Below are 22,687 nucleotides of genomic sequence, written 5' to 3'. Positions count from 1 at the left end.
ACTTGCTAAACAAATGTTTGGAAAGCAATTACTGATATTTCATACTACAAATAATAAGGCTCTAGTACAGTCAGGAATGGAGTACATTAATATAGAATAATTATTTTATCAAAGATAAATCCGTTCTAAAATCTGACTGGATAACTGTGAATGTCGGGAAAAACATTCTAAATGGTTCATCACAAAGTTTCCACAGGTTTCAAGCTGTCTTGGACAGGAACATCAGTAGTCAAGCATTAATGAAAATGTTGCTTCAACCCATACAAAATGGAGAGCAAAAAAACCATACAAAAATTATATCAAGTGGGAATCATAACAATTGGACTAGTAAACTGCAAATAATAATAAAGACTAGTAAAACTGAAAAAAGGAATTAAAAAGAAAGTAGTCCTGGTGTACATTGAATTTATTCACGTTACTTAAGTTTACAGAATAAATGTACAAAGAGAAAGACAATATTTACAAACTGGATAGCAATAACAAACTCATACAAAGCATTAAGCCCATTGAACATTTCCAATAGATCAAAATAAACCATTATGAAAATACGTACTACAAACCATATTATTTTTACTCCAAGCTGCCTTGATGGTCAACAAGTTTCATTATCAAATTCACACCATAATGTCTTGGTCTTCATAATTACCAACATGTGCTCAACATTAACGTTCCACTAATTACTTTAAAAATCCGTATGGTAACACATTTTCACTGTCCCATGACTTTATATAGTTTTGTTATTCATAAAACTGAAGTACACATGCTCCTATTGTCACACAAAGGAGGCACAAACATGCAAACGACAATGGGGAAAAGCTACAAGCAACCAAAAAAATAATAATAATAAATAAAAAATCTCGTGCATCTTTTGAAATGTTGACTGAGGGATACCTTTTATTCAAGGGCGAGGTACTCGGCACATTTAAAACCAATACTAATGTGACAAAGCATTAATGATCGTTCACTTACTACTAACCCAAACCTGGTGATTAAATCCGCAAAAAAATTTCTCTATTTATACGTAATTGATGGTTTACTAAAAGACACAATCTGAACATCAATTTTAATGTATATATAAGAAAACTTGGGTCACTTTTATACACAAAGGCTAACCAAAACAAAAATGTAGCTTGGTGTGCTCATCAGGGTGCCTGTACATATTCAGGGTGAGACGTCTCTCTAAACTAGCAAGAGCAGAAGCCCTGAACACCTGAAAACTGAAGTGAACTAATAAATCTGTGCCTGAAATCGCTCGGAGGATTTGCTGACAAGATCCTCTTGTGATTAATTAAACAAGCGTTTCAGTTAGCCGAGACTGCTGAAAAACTAGGAGGGGAAAAAAATATCAACATGATCTGCCATTTACAGCAACACCCAGCAGACTTACCTTTATTTCATCAATTAATAATAATAACTTGCATCAATATACAGTACACTACTGGACTATTTCTGCTTGGGTAAAATTTACAGATCAAGTTGCCAGTACAGAATTTCTAAAAAGATTGCTTAGGTATGTATATTGTCAAAGAGTACAGTCCTGCTTGACTAAAGAGAAACTACAGGGAATAAGTAATTAAACATTGAAGGAGTGATAGTGGTTATCAGAATTCAGTTATATGTTTGTTATATGATGATTTTTGCATGTTTTTGCACTAAGATTCTACTTAATTTTCCATTGCATGTTGTGTCAGCTTATCAGTGTACAGGATGGTACGTGACGAGATCAACGATAAACTGAAACATTGTTTAATAATGGTTAATATTTAGGCTGAAATGGAAATTAACTTCACAAATAGAGTACTGTAAGATTTTATCGTCAATGTCGTCACGTTCTGATTAAAAAGCAAATTGTCTACTTTGTCTTCTATATTCGCACTTCAAAGTAAAATGCTTTACCAGCACAAATGACTATGGAAACAATAAATAAGATACATGAATTTGAATATCATCATCAACGTTATCAACATCAACATTATTAGTGTGTGTAATGTGACTATGTGGTGACAAAAATTGGGTTATTCATAAATATAAGCTGTCAGCAAACATTACCTTTCAGGAACAGACAAAAATTTTAAGGCCAAGCAAGAATCTTGTACTCAGAAAAAAGATTAAATATCCTACTGTATTCGAGTCACTCGATACCTTACTGATGAGCAACACACTCACCATAAACTATGGAATGTGAAAATGACTTAATAAAGCTGTATATAACTGTTAAGCTGGTCTGCTTCTTGAAAGACAATGTTAATAGACACACTGCGTAGACACGCCCGGCCTATAGGGGGGTTAAGGGTGGTCAGACTAAGGATTACCTTTCACAAACAGTAGATTCAGCCAAGGTGATGACAGACCCAGCCTACAGCTTGCTGTCACTAAGTACCCAAATTTCATGAGAAAGCATCAGCTTTTCTGTGCTCCAAAACATTCTCCATTTCTTTGAATGTCGTCTAATTTTATTTGAGAAATATATTAACTTTCACTCAACTTGGTGAAATAAATATCTATTATAAAATAATAATAAAGACACCATCTGCACCAAAATGCACTTACAATCTATTTGGCTACGCGCTAGTGAGAGGAGCGGGAGTCAAATGACAAAACGACACTCAGCAGGCAACTGATGACTAAAGCGGTACATACCGACACTTGCCTCGGCTGCCACTTAACTAACACCATGACTTATACCTCAGATCTAGTGTTACATGGGTGTATATATACTGTATATATATTTGCAGTTTATGTATATGTAAGTATAAGTATACAGATGACAGTTTAAAGTTCAAAGAATATCGAGTGTGTTATTCATATGCACACAATTATATACACATGCATAACACACGCAAACACACACACACAAATATAGTCATCAATATCAACCTAACACGAGATCCATGAACTATTTTTTTTTAACTTATTATGCAATATACTTATTTAGTGTAAAACTTAGTGGCAGCCATTTTCTGTTAACAGAGCAGTGCCAGAATCTGTCTCAACTTTTACTCAACTAGATTGGCATCGATCTGGTTTGCTCAACACATTTGACCCCCTCCAGCAGTACAGGTAAAGGCATATTCCAGGGCAGGTTTGGTCATGGTACTGTTTGCTACTGTTGGTACTACCCCATTACTGGGTTGTTCCCTGTGGTCACCCAATAAGCCTTTGGTTTATATCCCATGAATTTCCAGCTTCTCAGTAATCAACAACAAAATGATAATTGACAAAAAGTGGATGCCTGTGTGATTACAAGACCACATGGCATTGTTAAATAGTACAAAAATACAAAAAATATACTAAAGCTCTGTAAGTGTAGACTATATAAGGTAATCACAGCATGTTAGTAATAATAATAAAAAGGCACCCTTTGTGCCTCAGGTCGATAATAGTTCCACTGCAAACATCTGACATCAAATGCAGTAATAGTGAAGGAAGAGAATAGGGAATAAGAACAAAAATAAAGTATAATAATAAAGTATTAACATCTCTCATCTGGGATGCTCAATAAAGGATGGGTTTACAGAAGTCTAGCTGGACATAAGAGACAACCAAAGTAATAGATACTAACCTGCTCAAAGAGTACTATTAAGTGACGACGACAAAATTACACCCGAGAACCAACCATCTTTCAAGTCATACTTCAAGTTGTAATTGCATCAGTTACTTCTAGAGACAAATTAAGCAGGTAAACACCAAATGTAGCACCAGACCGCCTGTTTCAGCCTCTCCTGAACTCCAACATCAAGGTCAAGTATGTTACTGTCCTGTGCTGTGCAACAGGCTGCTTATATATAGTGAAGCATCCTGTCTTCCACATTTTTAGCCTTTTGACCAAGTTTAATGCTTAAATTTATATATATATACACTACAAAGAAATTGATTGGAGTAAGAAAAATTCCCATGTACATTAAGTTTCAACTATTGAAGGAAGGAGTCAAACCCAGCCTGCCACGCCCACCTGACACACAGCACACTCGGAGCAACACCATACTGCTGCCTACATTCTTCCTTAACTTCCAGTTTTCATTTCCAATACAATATAGTTGTCGTTTGGGTAACTATTTGCTTCTACTATGTATATACAAATGTAAATAATTTTGCGATCCTCCAAGTTTTGCTTTGAACACTTGGTAATGAATCACAGGTAACACCTGAAATACAAATGAGCTTCAAGTTAATATTCACTGGTTTTTAAGAAACACCTCCTCTCTTCTCTTCTTTGGCGTAAAAATAATGAACGATTAGCAACGCATCACTAGGTTGGACGTCTCACTCCGTCCTTCAGGCCCTCTTTGCAGTTTAGTGCCTCAGCTGTCACATGCGTGCATGTTAAGAGGCGCAATACAAAAGCAGCTATACACAGGTGCTATATACCCACCCTGGACACACCCTAGAGCTTCTCCATCTTCTGGTAACCATGCCCTAATTACTGCCAAGAAGGTGGTACTTGCATTATAACATCCATGATATTAACAATAAATTAAAATAATAAATTACTTGGGGTCTCTCCTCCCACACACACATTGTGCCACTTGCCTCTTACTGCACACTGGTCACCTTCTACCTTCTAAATAGTTTGTGGTGATGGAACGTGACATCAACCACACAAGATAAACCTAGGAATGGACAAGAGTGGCAGAACCGCTGGAAGAGTTGACGAGAGGCAGTAGCTCAGTTGTAGGTAGAGTGGGAGCAGCAGCATCAATATCTCTAGCAGTGATGGCAGAATGCAGTAGGAGGAAGGGGTAACCAATAGGTTGATGGGAGAGGTGGGCGAGGCTTGCTCACACACCTTCGAATTAGCGACACTCCCACACCTTAATGGTTTGATCCACACTGCCAGTGATTACGTATGGCGCACTCCGGTGCATATCTGCGGAAAGGTATAGACGAGTCATGGCAATTATTAGGAAAAGTGCTATACAGTACTAGTAAAACTGTATAGGACATGGAAGGGACACTAAGACAAATGAAGGAAACACTCAACCACTCAAAGAGCTAAAGCTCAACCCCCCCGCAAGCACAAATAGACGAGTACTTGGAGCATCAGGGAATGAATAGGAAATTTGCAAGATGCAGAAGGCATTACTAATCTAAGTGAATGGACAAGTGAAATTAAAACCTAAACTTAAATTATTTACCTAATCCTGCAATAATTGTTTCCATCTTGATAACTTTTTCAACATCTGAAGCATGGATGTAAAAGGGAAGCTTTTAAAAGAATATAAAATCCACTCCAACTCAACATTCATGACCAAGAATTAATGTCTTAACATGCAAAAAATTAGGCACAATAGCAGGATTATGAAGTACCATTTGCAATTTGCTTGTACAATACTGTACTATGAAACATTGAACATAATGAATATTTGTATTTACGAATACAGATTAAAAAAAAAAAGGAAAGCGGTAGATATTTTGTCATCGCATTAGGAGAATCAAGAAGCTCGTCTCTGATATAATGTACTTAGGGATTAGGGATGCAAGCACGATGCAGTAACGAGTATATGGGGGAGCAGTTATTACCAGGTGCTGCAATGGGTTACCAAGTAGAGTATAATTACCTCAAGAAAACTATAATGACTAAGCTGGTAATGTGCATGAAGTGGTGGTGGTTGTGGCTGCACCAAAGAGAAAGTGTCTACCTTCAAAGATGGATCGAGATGAACTCGAGTAACAAATTAAAAATCTGTACAGTATATCGTGAAGTTTTCGGAAAACATTCAAGGATAAGAAATGATCGACTATTTTCTCTGGATCTAAAGAGAGATCACTGATGCTACAACAAATGCAATTTTCTGGGGTAAGGGACAGATCTCTCTAATCAACTGCAGCGGGAGTCAAACTAGAGGAAATAAGGATCTGTGATCCAAAAACACTTTAGTCTGTCTCTCGATCAGAAGAGTGGTTTCACAAGCCACCCACACACTGCCTTTTTGGTCATCAGAACATACAAACCACCTCATCAAATAAACAATGCTCCATGGGCAGTGGTACGGAATGAAAATCTCTTAGAATGATGTGAAATTTGAGGCGATAAATATTAAAACTGAAAACAGCATACCAAGATGGTTTGGTTTTAATGAATAAATGGGTGATAGACCGAGTAAAGTACGAATGAATTTCACAAGAAGGGTAAGGCAGAAAAATTGGACAGCCATAATGAATGAGTGTGAAGAAGCAGGAGTTAAAGGCAATGTTTGTATGAGAAGACTCATTAGGATTACTACACACATCTTATGAAGAATGAGGTTTTGCAAAAGTCTGGATTTTTTTGTTTAGTTTGGATTTTTTTCTCATTGTGGGTACTAATAATGATTAGACTACTCAGTATCATATTCTTCCTAAAATAAAAAGGCACCCCTACAATTGGGAAAAATGGGTAAAAAGAAGTCGATGGTTAAACAAAAAAATACTTACCTAATGAAGTACAGAAATGAGAGTGAGCATCGAGAGTCTTTTGGCATCGCTTATTCTTAATATCCCAAACACGAACTGTTTTGTCATCAGAGGCAGAAAGGATGTATTTGCCACCAGGGTGTACTAACAGGCCTCGGACCCAGTTGTCATGTCCTACAAGTGTGAAGAGGCACAGACCAATGCCTACATCCCATACCTGTAAATATATGGGAAAGTAAATAAAATAGAGCACAAAATCGGTCATACCTGTAATTATCAAATAAAATAGAGTAACCTAGAAAATCAAAAGTAAATAGAGGGAACATGTTTAACCTATTAGTTGTGCAGTTAAATGCCTAAAGTGTTAATCACTTCAAGAAGTGCACTTGAATATTCAAAGTTAGAGAAGCTATGAGAAAAGATGTCAACAACTGAGACATATGAAGTACTTTTTATTCATAAACAGAGGGAAAATCAGTTGTAAGAAATTGCTTTGGGCTATTTTTGAGGACAGGTTGCACACAGAACTACTGCTCACAAGCAGTTATAATATGAAGAAGCACATATATGTTTAATGAATTAATACTTGCTAACGGTTAAGTTTCCATTCACACCAGACGTGACTCAGCCCAAGAAACTTTACATTATTGGTGATGCAACTAAGTGCATCAAGAACGCATATGCTATAGAATACAGTACAGTCATTAAAACAAATATGCCAATGTTATGAATTTGGCGACACTCGTACACTGCTGCAGCTAAAGTATTAATAATGCCACCAAGTGCAACACATTTTTAATTGTTATTGTGCATTCTATTAAAGTTCAAGCATACCAAACAAAACCATTGTTTATTATCAAGGATAAATATCACCTTCAAGGAATGATTCTCACCTTGATAGTCTTGTCTCGTGATCCAGATATCAGGAAGGGACCCTGGTAGTTGGGCTTGCGGTTATCTGTCGCAACTGCATCATTCACAGCCGCACAGGCATTGCCCTCACACCACGCAATGCACTCTACTACATGGTCGTGCTCTCGCAGTTCAGCCTAAAGAACAAAAATGGCATCAATAAATAATCAATATCAAATCTATAGTTATAGATTTGAACGATAGGGAAAAAGTAAATTATCCCAAATACTGTACAGTAAAATTTTTAATTTGGGGGGCAATGAAGGCACAAAAATATTAAATAAAAGTTTATAAAATTGTCATAAACCTGTCGTTTATATCAAGCTAGTTGTGAAAATGTAAGAAAATGACATGTGTAGCTTTTTAGGTCTTAATTCATGATTTTGTGATGAGTTTATTCTTGATTTTAAGAGCAATTAGCATTACCTTGTTTTTTACCATTACAATTAGCAAGTCAAGCCTGGCCTTGGGCCGGGCTTAGGGAGTAGAACAACTCCCAGAACCCCACCAAGCGTTGTTTTTTACTTTGAAATCTGGGAGGGTAATATTTTAACATTTAGATTTGGGGTAATTCCCAAGAAAGCTCCCCAACCCATGTTTCAGTGTAGTTAGAAGTTAAAATGTAAAGAAATTATTATTATTATTATTATTATTATTCTGGGATTTGAGCTAGTCAGTACAGTACTTGGACGGGCAGTCATTCAGCTCTATCATGAGAAGAATGAAGGAGTGCATATGATACAGCAGGTAAATATGCTTTACAGTGAAGAAGATGGAGTGAAAGGCCAAGGAAATAGACAAGATGAATGTATGGAAGCAGGGATTGAGTACGAAGAGCACACACACTTAGGTGGTGCAGACATCTCGGTAGAATGCATGAGACTCTTTTAAAGAGAAAGGTGTACAGGGGTAATAAATGAAGCATATAGAAAGATGCCAACATCTCTGAAGAGAAGTGTGCAACAATAAGTATATGAAAGACTGGGGGGGGGGGAAGGGGAAGGGTTCGAGAGTTTGAGAGAACGACATGCTTGTGTGGTGATAAAGAGCCCTCGGAAGGTTCTGCTATGGTCATCCCATGATGGGGAGCACCCAGGAGGGAGTAAGGTATCACAGATAGATAAGTGGAAGAAAATAATGCTAAATGGAATCCGTCTGAATGAACATTACTAATAAGAAGCACTTAACATGAGGCTGTATGCAGTTGTTGGGGTACTGCTATAAATGTATTGCCTGAGTGACAGCATATGCTTCATTATGCTGCAGTATGTAGTGTAGTGTAGAAGGTATGTTAAATTAAGAGGGGGAGGGTGTCTTTGTATGCTACCTGTGTGTATTTGCTCTCCTATCGCCACTGCTTTGGGTTGAGAGAGAGATTATAATAAGTATATCGATTATAATTATGATTATAAGTATATTAGTAAAATATGCAAATAACTTTGTTAAATTACAATTCTTGTATTCTACTATAATTCAAACTGCCAAATTCAGATTGTTAATAAAAAACGAAACTTGAAATGAAAGTTGTGCATAACAATTGCATATACAGTACTTCATCTGCAAGAATAACCTACAACCAATTGATATTATAAGTATTCCTGTGATACAGCATAAATTTTCCTGATGCTTCTTACCTTACATTCCTTACTAGCTGTGAGCCACACACGTACTGTCTGGTCGTTGGAGCACGATGCAATGAGAGAGCCATCATTGCACACTCGTACCATCCTCACCCACTCCCGGTGTCCAGTAAATGTCTTGACACAATATCTGCCACAAGGGTAGAATGGCATTCATAAGTAAGCTCTAATAATAACAAGGTGTTATGAAAGCCCACCATGAACTGTTTACAAACAATATGCTACAAAGATCCCACACATTATGTCAAGACAATCTTGTAAACGACAAAACTTAATCCCTATTATCATAGCGGCATACAAGTTTAAATTTTAACACTTTAATTAATCATCTTGTAATATATATATATATATACTTGTATGGTTAATAACAACAGTACCGTATTTGCTCTAGTAGTGAGTATAAGCTGAAAGTGAACAAGAGGCAGTGGAAACAAGGGGAATATTATGTACATTTCCTTATACTGTACTTGTAGGAGAAAATTTGTGAACACTTTCTGTAATATGACCCAGAATAATTATATAAATGATTACATTATGAAGGGTGAAAACACAAAATTTTGATATAGTATCAAATAACAATGAACTAAAGTTAATAAAGCTACGAAATATTGAAGATCCTGCTATAGGAGAAATATAATAAAATTACAAGATAAAGGTACAGTACAGTATATTAAATTTTATGCCAGTTCCTTCAGCATACATACATTCTCAAGGGCGACTTAACATATGTTGCAAGTTTCTGAAGTGTAGTGGGGAGGAATGGAAGAGGAGCATGATGAGGTTCAAGCTAAAGGGCCAAGCACAAACTTTACTAAGCAATGTTATGCCATCTGAGAGACCAAAATGGCATGTTGTGGATTTTGTAGAGCCCTATAGTAGCAAGACATGGCAATTTGAAGTGGGGGAAGTTATACTGGAAGAGGCAGCAAGTTTTAAATACATGGAAGCAGTGCTAGATAAAAATGGGAGTATGGCATGAAATAAAGAGGATAATGAATAGGAGGAGTACAGTTAATAAAAGCAAGGAAGGTTAAGATACAAGACATACTACTTCCAAAGCCTAACATACGAAATTGAAGCCTTGGAATAGAGAGGGGTAGAATGCTCAAGAGTACAAACAGTGGAAATTAAATCTTTAGGAAAAGCAGGTGGTTTATGTGGTATGGGAATGGAAATGAGAGAGTACGAGATATGATACGACTTAAATGACCGAGGGATTAAAATGTTGAGTAGTTGTGTGAGAAGCACAAGACATCGTGATGGAATGGACATGTTAATAGAATGACTGAGAATTGTTAACAAGAATATAGTTTAAAGGGTGAAATAAAGGAATCATATGATAGAAACAGATGACTAGTATGTTGGAGGTGAAAAGATGAAAAGAACAACAAAGTGTGAAGGTGGGGAAGAGGGGGAAGTGTGTATGCGAGAGATAAGAGTCTCCAGAAAAAACATCTGTTGTGGCCATCCTATAGCAGAAAGCTAAGGCATTGAAGCTGTAGACACATGAGAAGCAATGAGAATAAGAGATCAAGTAGAAAAAAAGAGTTGTGTTTATTATGAAGAGATTTGTTACAGGGGTGTCTTACACCTAAATCTTTGACCAATACCAGGTCGTACGAAATACCTCAAGGAACGAACTGTGTTCACCAAATTTAGTGCAATCCAAAATCATAACTATTAATACCCATTACCTAGTTCTCAGCCCTTTTGCCTCCCCTACCTCATGAGTGGAAAAACAAATATGGGGCAGACACTTTAGGCTATCCAATTAAGCCACAAGATAATTATGACAAGAGGAAGCTTGACACTAAAAAGTGAGTGAAGATAACAGTCATGCAGATAATATCAAAGTTAACAACAGACAAGTACAGTACACAATAAAATGTAAACAAAACACTCATTATTATTAACACATACTCACCCTGTAGCCACCTCCCACATTTTAATGGTCTTATCTCTGGAGGAACTCAAGAGATAATCTCCCGAGGGCATGAAAGTGACCGAGGACACATTGTGGTCGTGGCCGTGCATCGTCTTGACACACTCGTATGATGAAAAGTCCCACAGTTTGATTGACATATCAGCACTACATGAGACTGGGGGAAAATAAAGAGAACATATATACTATGCAATACTTTGGTAATCAAGAAATGCCTCTGGCATGCTTGCATTATAAATGTAATATCCAAATTATTACATGTATGATCATTACTAGAAAAACTATTCCATTATAATTACTGTATTAACATATTAGCATTGTGTGTAAGTACAATGAACATTAATTTTGCAGATTAAAGTAATTATTTATATACAGATATTTATGAATTAAGATATCTATCCATGATACATCAGATACCTCTGCTACATTGCCTTCCAAATTTTTTTTAGTATTACAAGAGTGACTTTGTAAAAATCTTTGTAAAAATAAAGACTTTTTTTTAAGTATTACAAGGGTGATTTTGTAAAAATAAAAAAAAAGTATCAAATAACTAGCAGTCTTGAATCCTTTTTGAGTAGACAAATTTAATGGTTACGGAAACAAATTCAGATCTGAATTTTCCAGATTTGAGATACCTAGGTACTTGATTACAATCATTAAGGTCAACCCAATACACTTAGCAAGCAACCCTGAATTGTTCTCTAATCAGAATACAATTCCCAGCTCCCTCCCCCCCCCCCTACCTCTTACAAGAAGAAAATGCAGCATTCCAAAGGAGGAGGAATATAGAGAAAATAAAGAGGATTTAACACATGAAAGATTCAAACGGATATCTGCCCATTCTCGCCCTTTTCACAAAGAGCATCATGGACAAGCAACCAGCAACCTAACACTACTACACTCCACACATGTTGACATTTGTACACATACCTAGGAACTTGCCACTATGGTCAAATGCTATGTCCTGAATGCTATCAGTGTGACCTTTTAATGTCTTTTCATAATCTCCAGTTTCGTAATCCCAAACCTTGATAGTACCGTCTTCACTTGATGACACCATCACTGAATACATCGGGTGGAAAATTACCTGAAAAACAGATTCGAGTTACATTAATTTAACAATTTCTTGCCACTCTTTTACTCTTAAGTTTAAATACGATCAAGACAAAATACTTGACAGTAAGAACTGCTCAAAAGACAAGAGATTTTCTTAGAGGTAAAGTTATCATCAAATTGTAGAAAAGTCTGACTATCTGTGTGAAGAGCAGGACATTAAGGGATTAAGGGACAATGTTTATGAAATGGGGAGCTATTTATTTACTTTTATTTTTTATTTATTTATTTTTATTTTATTTTATATTTATTTTTAATAAGTAGCTATCTACTTTAGCTATTTATTAAATATGAAGATTAATGTTTTGGTATATATGGAACAAACCAATTTTTATATTTTTATTGGTAAAGTACTCAGTATTGGGAAGTGTCTTTTCTTATTAGAAATATAATAATAAAAATTGAGCCCTCAGATTATGGATTATCCAGATACCTGAAGCACAAAGTAACAGCTGAACTCAAAAAGTTTTATACAGTATTTTTTGTAGTCTCACTGTCCACTGTTGTGTGCGTGTGTGACGTTAGTATTATATTCTAACGAGTCCAATAATAAACTAATATGAGAATCAAGCAATGGCGTTCTTACCCTTGTAACTGGTGCCCTGTGCCCTGTGAGGCTGTACTTCTCTGGGGGTCGTGGAATCCATTCGGACGGCGATCGTTTGTCTCGCGTGGGAGCACCGGCAATGTATTCCCTTTCAGCTTCATTTAACTTTACTTCTAGTTCCATTACCTATGATGGAAGACAAAAGTATCCATTAACTGAAGCCATGCCTGCCCCTCAAGTCTACCATACTGTAATTAAATAAACTGAAATTATTTAACAACTTAATTCACTCGTTCATTACGCTTCTTTTTACTGTAAATCTTCATGAAGCACATGGCATAAACAAGAATGGCCCAAAAAATTCCTCCCTAGGTTTAGCAGTGTCAAAAAAACACAAAAATGCAATTGCATATATTACCAAGTTTCAGTAATGACTTTTGCCATAATACTTAAAGAGTAGCAAATTTCAAGTTCATCAGTTATGAGTAACAGGAACCAATTTAATTAAAATGTCCATGTCAAGTATGCAATTACGAGTCATAAATACTCATATTCTGCCCAAGTAAAACAGAAACAAGAATACTTAGTGGGCCAGCCAGAGGCTTAGGGCCCGCACAGGAATATCCCTAAAAAAAAAAAAAAAAAAATATGCAATTAGATTCAAATTACTTTGGTTTTACAGTATTTAGATCTTAAAAGTCCCACATAAACAAAGTTAAAGGACAAGTCCACTTAATAAATATGATTTAAAACTAATATAAGGCAAAATAGAACCTTACATAAGGCAGTATTGATTAGTACTAAGATAGATTTGAGTGTTATACATCAACAGTTAAGATTGAAATAGAGGGTTAAAAATCACTAGAAAACCCTACTAATGTCAGCAATGAATTTAACATACATCAGGCAATGTTAAGTATGTGCTTAGGGATCTCAAGGGGTAACATCTTTTCACACTGAAGTGGGTAATGTCAGAAGTATTGCATGTAATACTCTAGTACAGTACACAAACAAATACAAAAGTACAGTACTTGCCTTTTTCTGAAGTCTAATAACTGAGCACCATTTTTTTTCAAGAAGCCCAGCATATTTTCTTTCAATCTCGCCTGGCATGTCTGCCTCATTCTTGAAGGCTTCCAACGCATCCATGTAGCCATTGCTGCATAAATAGTCAGCTATGGCTTTATTCCTAAAGAAGAGAAATATAAACAATTTAATTACAAAAATGTCAACATTCCAACTAAAATAAAATATTAATCCATTAGTAATTTTTAAGGCTGCACCAATACACACTGAACGCCCCTTATTTCCGACCACATGGGATCAACTTCAATCTGGAAACGTGCAGATCCAAATTACTCAATTCCTGTTTGTGTTTTTATTTGTCTGCAACAAATATAAATGATTTCCTCACACTGTAATGTGCATTAGTAAGAGGTTTACATCATGTCAACTTCTTCACAGACATTAACCAAATTTAACTCAAATAAATTCTAATTTTGGAAGAGTTCAAAGATGTCTATCATCCTCAAATTTGAATACAGTATTGCACTTAACTTTAGGGTTCAGAAATATAGCATGTACAATAAACACTTGAACTGAAGGACTTTAATACTGTAATATATTTTATCAAATAATATACAACATGCCTATTAGCAACTTAACCTACAGTGTTACCCAGCCCTTGTATAAACTAACAAGTGGCCGACAAACTTGGTTTTCACTGCCAGATGCCATGGCTTTACAGGTTGAAGCTTCACTTGAAAATCTTATCAATTATGCATCTATTTTGGTTTGACCCCTTTTTTTCTTTGGTTTTTCATTGGCCTCCTTGATGACCACTTCTTTACCTTGCATAAATTACTGCATAAACTTCAACATCTGAGTTGTCGGTGTTGGAAGCATAATTTTATCAATATTTTGGAGTCGACACTTACTTTTAATTCAATTCACATTTCTTCACCATGCTCATAATGATCTGAGCAAACTCATCTTCAGACATTATACAATAACCTGGGTCATTAGCATCACTTTCTAACCAGTCTAACTACTGAATCTTCAAGGTCATTAGCTGAAACTCAGCCTTTTCTTCAAGCATTTTTCAAATTAATAATTAAAAGAAGGCACCAAGAATCATTATTCAAAGAAGACTGCTTAACCTCTCACTAAACTTTAGCCCAATCATACATGTCTTCCTTCCTTTCATTTTCACCAAGCCCCATATTTTTAACTTTGTCCTAATGAAAACACTAACTCAAAACATAATTTTGGCCCAGAGTTACCAGGTGATCCAGGTTAGTGAAGGTCAAATTAGTGAGCATTCAGTGTATCTGCCATCAGCTCTGTAATATCACACCACTGAGACAGTACCCTGTTCAATATATAATACAGTACCTCCTCTCACTTTCAAGTGGCCAAAATATTATTGTACAAGCAAATAAATGTAAATGGGAATTTGGTTTATAAACACTTCATACGTTCACATTCCACTACACAATAGTGTTTCAAACAGAGCCGTCATGAGGAATCCTTAAACATGCATATCTCGGAATAAAGTGCTGTAATTAGTAGAGCAAGGAATTTAGGCAGCAATAAGGTGCTATGTGATACTTTAATGGGAAATGTGAAGAGGGAAGGTGGTGGTGATATGGTTATTGTGTTTTGAAGATCATATTGCTTGGGAGTACCCAGAGCACAGGTTTAATAATGCTTCTCATTGTTTCTACTGATATTCTCACCGATATTATCACGTTAATGTGCTTTCTTTGTGCCGGCAACCATATTATGTTGTGATGGTGTTGCAGGGAAGTGGGTGTGTTATCATGGTTTAAAATGAGGTCACTGTAATGAACACGGGTAAACCAAGTGGCACTACAGCATGAGGGTAGTGAGACCACCAAGTGGCACTACAGCATGAGGGTAGTGAGACCACCAAGTGGCACTACAGCATGAGGGTAGTCAAAGAACAAACAGTATCGCTTCTATAATCAACCAAGTCCCAAGAGGCTCTCTACCAATGTTAAATCACTCATATTGGGAAAACACATTAATGCTTACAGTTCCTCTCTTTGACGCTGTGACAAAACCATTTTCATGATCGTAGGTTTTACTGTGGAACCAATCAACACGTGGGTAACACTTCTTACACTTCCATACCTGAAGAAATAGTTCTGTGCATTAATACATACAATACTGTACAGTACACATTTTTTTTTTTAAATAAAAAATTACTAATAAGTATATGATCTACCATGATGTAATATATCTGTATATGGGTGCCCCCCGCCCCTACAGCTTGAGGGTGGTGTCATGGATGTTCCACACAGGACAACATTAAATCTAATTACCTTAATAGTAGCACCTCAAAAAATATATTATTAATTAGATTAACTGATTAGAAAAAGCTTTAGTACCGTACCTTTCTGGTTACACGATTTAATGACATTGGTGTAGGACGCACATATGGAATAATGCCATCAGTCCCAGAATAGCTACTAATAATATATTCTGCCTTCTTGTTAACAAGTCTGGAATCAGCAAAAGATGCCAGAGTACAATGCCAGTAACTAGTCATAATAGGAAATTGTACTTGGAATTTAATTGGGTCAGCCAAGATACAGTGAAGCCCCCAGTATTTGAGCATTTTCCAATAAATGTTGCCGTAACTATTGGTTATTTAACGTTTTATAAATCCAAACTACAGTAACTAAATTGTTTATGCCATTAAAATTGCTAATTCTTTCCCTATTCTGGTCATTGAATATAATAAAACAAGACTATTTACATCGCATAATAGTGAGCATGAATGCCTGTACTTAATCCTCAAGAGAGAATTGTTACAATATCGTGTCACTTTTTTCAACCCATACCTGTTGCCACCTCACCACATCTATATACTGTAATGTTTGTTTTTATATCCTCACATAACACGTCACACTATATTCTTGCCATGTTATAAAACAAAACAAAAATGCACAATAATTGGTGTAATGGGGAAGACAAGGTATTGCAGCACCTACTATGCATACAACAGTTTATCAATAGAAATTTCATTAAAGAAATTAACACATTCCCAATGAACCATATAAACCAGGGGAAGCTTTTATCATTTTGAAATATTACTACCTCAATATTTATGCCAGTTATCATGCAAGACTGGTTAACACACACACACACACCCAGCAGCCAAGTTTGCCATACAAGGCTTAGGATGGAAGTGACATCATCCGACTTGCATGTCAATGCTTGCAGAGGTGACTTGCTCAAATTTTCAGCAGTTGTACCTGGTGAGCATGCTGCCACCCACCACACATTCACCTCACTTAACTAGCTGTGATAATTGAGGTGACTACAGCTTATAGTTTAACATTAACAGTACCCTGACTCGGGGATTTAACACCACTTCTATTTTGGGTAAAAAATGAAGATCATTTTTTGGCTTAACTCAGTCACTCAGTTCTGCATGAGTTTGCATGCAGATACATGCCATCAGTATCAAGAAATGAACATGTTAAACTCAAAATGTAAACAAACCATAAATTTGTTCGAACTATGCTCAATGACTTAACCCCCCCCAACTCTTTCTGAAAGTTAAAACCATCTAATAGTCTTAAAAAAATTGATTAGAACAGTTAAGACCATTCATACTCTCATATTTCTCATGCTCATTGGCTGCATCTATTTAGTAAAATCTTAATTTCACTTACTCATGTGATGGGTAGCCACCAGAGCCTGACTAGGATAAAGCCACAAGCTGTCAGCCAATCCTAACAAAATAAAATGTTCACCTAAAGTGGGCATAAAACGGTCACAGTTCATATACTGTATATTTCACATGTGCCAAATTGGAAGTTATAAAAAAAAACCACCTTGTCCGTTCAGAGAAAACTTTAATAGATCTTTATAAAGACTGGACCTGATATTTGTTAATAGGCAACCATATATACAGCACTGTATAAGAGATAAAACAGTTACTGGTCATTAGTATTCAACCTGAGAGATTTATAAGAAATATGTTCCCAAGCATTGAAGTAATTAGTGTGCTGCATATCTTTAGACATGTTTTAATATTTGCATACACAACTTCTTAAATTCAGACTGCTGTAAACAAATAACAAACCTTGATATGCTTCCCAAGATTAATTCAATCTGAATTAATACACATTTTCACCACAAAATTCTGGCAAGATCTGAAAATGTTCAAGTTGCACTGTGGACAAATATTAAAACATCAAGGTATTTGTATCGACCTTCTCAGTGGACCAAAACAAAAATGTTATACTGTAGTAAGTTTATTTCAAGATTTGTGATATGAATTTTAAGAGATCCTACAAAATGACATTGGAATGAACACTTTTTTTCCTGCTTATTTGTAGTGCTGTCTTAAAATGCCTTTATTACAAAACTGATCTATATTATTATATAAAATAATCATCTCTAATAAACATCAAGTGCTGCTTGTATTACAAAATAAATTTCTTACATTATCTTATGAAAAATGAGTACACAATGATGCCTATTTAAACTTCATAACAAGAAGCATTCCTTACCTTAACAAGCATGCCAAAATATATAAAAAAAATAGTAATGAAGCAATTAACTTTGAAAAAAATACTTCCAAAACTTAAAATGCCTAAGACATCCATACACCGAGTACACAAAATTATAACGATCACAACATTTAGTTGATATGTTATGGTAAACTTACACCACTGAATACAGTACTCCTGACTGGTTCTGGTTGCCTTGCAAGGAAGAAAGAAAAAATTTGCATACTTCATTATATTCACTGATCAAAACACTTGGACAAAATAAAACTAATTATTCATATAAAAAAACAGGCCTAACTAATTTTTGGGGGAATTCATCAATTCCTCCTATATATAAAATACTGTATACAATATATATGAATGGTACAATATTATAAAATTATATCCTTAAATGGAATTATTGTAGAATATAGAGTACAATAAATGCAAAGATTAAACAATTATATTCAGTATTTATATAGTTAAGAAATCGATTATTTAGCTGGTTAGCATAGGCCGACTTAGTTTAGTTAGCTTATGTTGAGTGGAGCCAAGGTGGCAGAGTGCCATTCTTTGTCACTGTCAAAAAACTAACATTTTTTTAAGCTCATGTAACAGCGGTACAAGTGGCATTACTTGCAGCATTATCACCTCAGTACCAACACATTATAATGAATCAACAAATTCACAAGTAGGTGACATGTTAAATAAATTTCTGGGAGACAGCAGTAATGGCTGCTCACTTCACCAATCAAGAGATTCTATACATAGTACGGGCACGGTACCACGTAACGCACTTCAAGTAAACTGTACCACATCCAACACATTAGGAAGAGAAGCCATATGATGACTTACTGTAAATATATAGCTCTTGAAATAGCACTTTCTCTGTAACTATAAGGTGTGAAGGATAGATGAAATTGTTTATGTAATAATCTAAGATGAGGTCTGATAAAGACCTTTTGTGCCCTCTGTAATGCTTTTGCACTACCGCTCACAGGATGAGTATGGGGTGCACAATAAACTAGCCGCCTTCAGTGGCAACAATCAATATATACCTAATTATATTTGTTCAGATCTGCTGCAAGAACCACATGACAAGACTGTGATACAACAAGGAAGCAGGTGTGACAGGTGTTCAGAGCAGGGATCTCTCACTCCAAGCAAGGTCAACAACAGTAATCTTTTCCACCTTGAATCTTAAAGACGAACACGTCTGTCACTTAAATAACCTCATAATACAACGTCAGTCGTATTTCATACAATCTCCGAAAACGAGGGATCGGGACGTAAATGTTACCAAGCGAATACACCCTGACGCCGTGAGCAGCATTATAATAATTCATCTCCACCTAATAATCTTCCACCTGGGAATTTTTATTATCTGCCAATGTAGAACTGACCAAATGTAAACTGTCAACAAAAATATTCACACGCCCTCCGTCACTACGTGATGGAGTGCGAAAAGATACACGACTTAAGAAACAACTCTTTTAACAAATATTCAAGAGATGTGTCAATATTTAATTAAAAATGATCTGCTGCCAGAAATCATAGCCAAATATCCCCAGTTTACTAACTGTAGGTAGTAACTAAGTGACTGTAACCTATCCACCGCTGCCCACCGGACGGGGGCGGTGTGCAGGACAAACACATCAATTACGACACTAGCTCTCCACATATGTCAGTTGGTTAACTTAGAAACTGTACTTCTGGTCATTTTCGAGCCCATTTTTGATGTGAAGATTGTGCAATGAATCTTGCAACTAGCTCATCAAGACTGTAACTTGTTTAGCCAAATGAATGACGGGGTTCAGTCCCTGAGCCCATTATATGCCTCTATAACCCTTTCCACTACCACCCACAAGTTGGGTATGGGGTGCATAATAAACTAAACTAAACTACCTCCACCTGATATGAATTACCATCTGCCTGGCTGACCCCTCGAGACCCCCAGCAGGGCCTGGACCCCCACATGACCCCAGAGCCCTCGCCCACAGACCCAGACCTCCACCCTGGCCCCCCAGCACACACCCTCACCACAAACACCGCCGCTCCAGCTGACATTCGGGGCCATCTTCGCCCTTTTCCAATGAGTCATCCAATATTTGTCTCTACCTATTTGTCTGCCAGAGTGGAGCTGGGCGGCCCTCTCTGGCCCTCCTGGCCCTCCTGCTGCCACACTCCACCACCACCACCGTCCTCCCACTACTTACTTTATAGCATAAGAAGGTTACGCACAAAAACACCGTCAAATACGTTCGTTTCGTTGGGTCAAGTATTATTTTGCTGTGGGAGAAACTCTCGCTCTCGACGAGACTCCGCGAGATCGATCGGGTGGAGAGCCGGACTGGCGCGATGGTTCTCCTCCCACCCACACCACCACGCACACACACCCATTATCACCCTATTATCTCTCTTCTTAAACCTTTACCTAATCCCTTATATACATTCTGCTTTGCTTCATTTCTACCTGCATTAAACACCAGCAATTGCACCAACTCCTGACCAACCACTTCAATATTCTATATAATTGCGGTATAACCCTCTTTCAACGATTTCATATAATCTAATTACCTCAGTAAATAATGGAATTTTAATATAGTGAAAACATACCCTCGAGATTACCATTAATATAAGGTATAGTTTAAAAGTATGGAACACCGAGCCGCACCTATTTTAACTTAAATTGTTTAAGACAGAGATATAATTATTGTTATTTTTAGCCATTTCCTTTCATTAATATTACTAATATTTTCAATCAATATTGCATGAAATGTTTCATTTCATGATGGAGAGCTAGTTAATATATCAATGGAGGAATTAACATATATACTGCATATATAAACAGAATCCATACACACAGCTAGCATGTTCCCGTTAAAAAACGGACCTTTCAAAACTTGACTCCCACTTCAGCTCGGTATTGCCTCTATACCGTCCTGTTCCCCTCTATTTCTCATGTTTCCTCTACTGTTCTTATTTCATCTACGGTCCGTTGTGCCTGTTGATGCTGTTGACTATGCCAGACTAGACCTATAGCTACAGATTGGCCTACTGCTATGATTACCGAGCTACAGAGTTCAATAGTTTATTTACAGTTTTAGCTAATTTTAACTGATTCATCCTGTGAGTGGTAGTTATTGTACACCACCATATTCATCCTGTGAGTGGTAGTTATTGTATACACCCATACTCATCCTGTGAGTGGTAGTTATTGTACACCACCATATTCATTCTGTGAGTGGCAGTTATTGTACACCCCATACTCATCCTGTGAGTGGTAGTTATTGTACACACCCATACTCATCGTAAGTGGTAGTTAATTGTACATCCTGTGAGTGGTAGGTATTGTGCACCCATACTCATCCTGTGAGTGGACTGCGCCTAAGGATTACAGAGGGAACAAAAGATCTTAAGACCTTAGATCTTTTTTCACACTTTTTACAATTTACCTGTACGTTCTATATATAATTATAATGATCCCTGGTAACAGTGCTCTGCTTGCATGATAACTATAATGTTTAATAACATAATATTCCACAGTGGAGCTAAGGTAACGGCGTACTTAGCAAGTCTTTTCAACACTGAATGTTAGTTTAACAAATGTTGTACAAGTCTTGATTTTAGGCTACATATCTAATAATTACACCAATATTTCCTTTATCTACTGTTGACCCGAAATATGGATACATTGCAAGAATTTCCGATATTTTATCATTGATAATAAATTAGGTAACATTTGACGCAACATAAGTTTAGATCTCTAATGTGATTCGTTAGTGTTTAATTACAATCATAATGTTGGATTTATAGATAGAGCTAGTACATACAATACCTAAAGTCACTAATACGCGCTTCCGGCAAGGTGTGGGAATAAACACTTAGACTAAAGCTTAATACTAATTGAGATTAAAGTATAAATTGTGCTGAAAAAGGAAAAAACAGGGGGGGGGGGAATATGACTGAAATCAGCAATTACACAACTTGGTCAACAAACAGTATTGTTTGAAAATAGCAAGACAGGTTAACATTTAGGGGGTAAGGTAGGTTACATGGAGTTAATTAGGTAGAACTTAGTTTTCCTCTTAGACTGGTTGAGAGAGGTACAGCCTTTGACATGATTGGGAAGGTCATTCGACATTCTGGGTCTCTTGATTTGTAGAGCATTTCTAGTTTGGTTAAGGCGCATTCTTAGAATACCAAATAGGTATTTGTTTCTGGTGAAGTGCCCATGGGTTCTGTTACAACCTTCTAGGAAGGTTGTAATTCTGTCATTATTGTGATTTTGTATTCGTATCCTGTTACTCTTGAGTCCCAGTGTTCCTCCTGAAGAGTTGTTCAGGGTGTGAGCCAGGGATAATAATTAGGGGTAATTAATTAATTAATTAATTAATAATTAATTTGAATTTTTTATTTAATTATAATTAATTTGAATTTGAATTTTTTGAGGGGTGTTCTGGTGACTGCAGTAGCGCGTCCTTATACGGATTATGGCATTTGGCCTTCTATTGTTAGAAGAGGGTGGGGCAGTTGGATGAGAAGGGAGGGTTGGTAGGGTGGCCGAGGGACGTAAGGATGAGGGGAGGCTAGGGATGAGGGTGATGAGGGG

General features: G+C 36.5%; 1 protein-coding gene across 4 annotated transcripts; it reads right to left on the bottom strand.

Annotated features, from left to right (window-relative positions):
• Positions 1-391: 391 nt before the first annotated feature.
• Lis-1 (LisH and WD40 domain-containing Lis-1) lies at positions 392-20,444 on the bottom strand. 4 transcript variants are annotated; one of them, XM_045760317.2, is made up of 11 exons: positions 20,292-20,429; positions 18,255-18,291; positions 15,605-15,703; positions 13,583-13,736; positions 12,587-12,733; positions 11,818-11,974; positions 10,870-11,044; positions 8,940-9,075; positions 7,287-7,442; positions 6,415-6,610; positions 392-4,867 (listed from the first exon to the last, which is right to left on the bottom strand). In XM_045760317.2, the coding sequence occupies exons 3-11, from the start codon at positions 15,640-15,642 to the stop codon at positions 4,794-4,796; spliced, it is 1,233 nt and encodes a 410-aa protein (XP_045616273.1). In that variant the 5' UTR covers positions 15,643-15,703; positions 18,255-18,291; positions 20,292-20,429; the 3' UTR covers positions 392-4,793. The 4 variants fall into 4 exon arrangements, with proteins under 4 accessions (XP_045616273.1, XP_045616270.1, XP_045616271.1 ...); XM_045760314.2 differs by lacking the exon at positions 20,292-20,429 and adding an exon at positions 20,116-20,167; XM_045760315.2 differs by lacking the exon at positions 18,255-18,291 and having other exon boundaries at positions 20,292-20,444.
• Between the last annotated feature and the right edge of the window lie 2,243 nt (positions 20,445-22,687).

The sequence above is a fragment of the Procambarus clarkii genome, chromosome 66, assembly GCF_040958095.1.
Source record: "Procambarus clarkii isolate CNS0578487 chromosome 66, FALCON_Pclarkii_2.0, whole genome shotgun sequence".
In the NCBI taxonomy this organism is placed as follows: domain Eukaryota; kingdom Metazoa; phylum Arthropoda; class Malacostraca; order Decapoda; family Cambaridae; genus Procambarus; species Procambarus clarkii.
The sequence above is the reverse complement of the archived record's forward strand: the minus strand, read 5'-3'. Positions and strand labels throughout refer to the sequence as shown.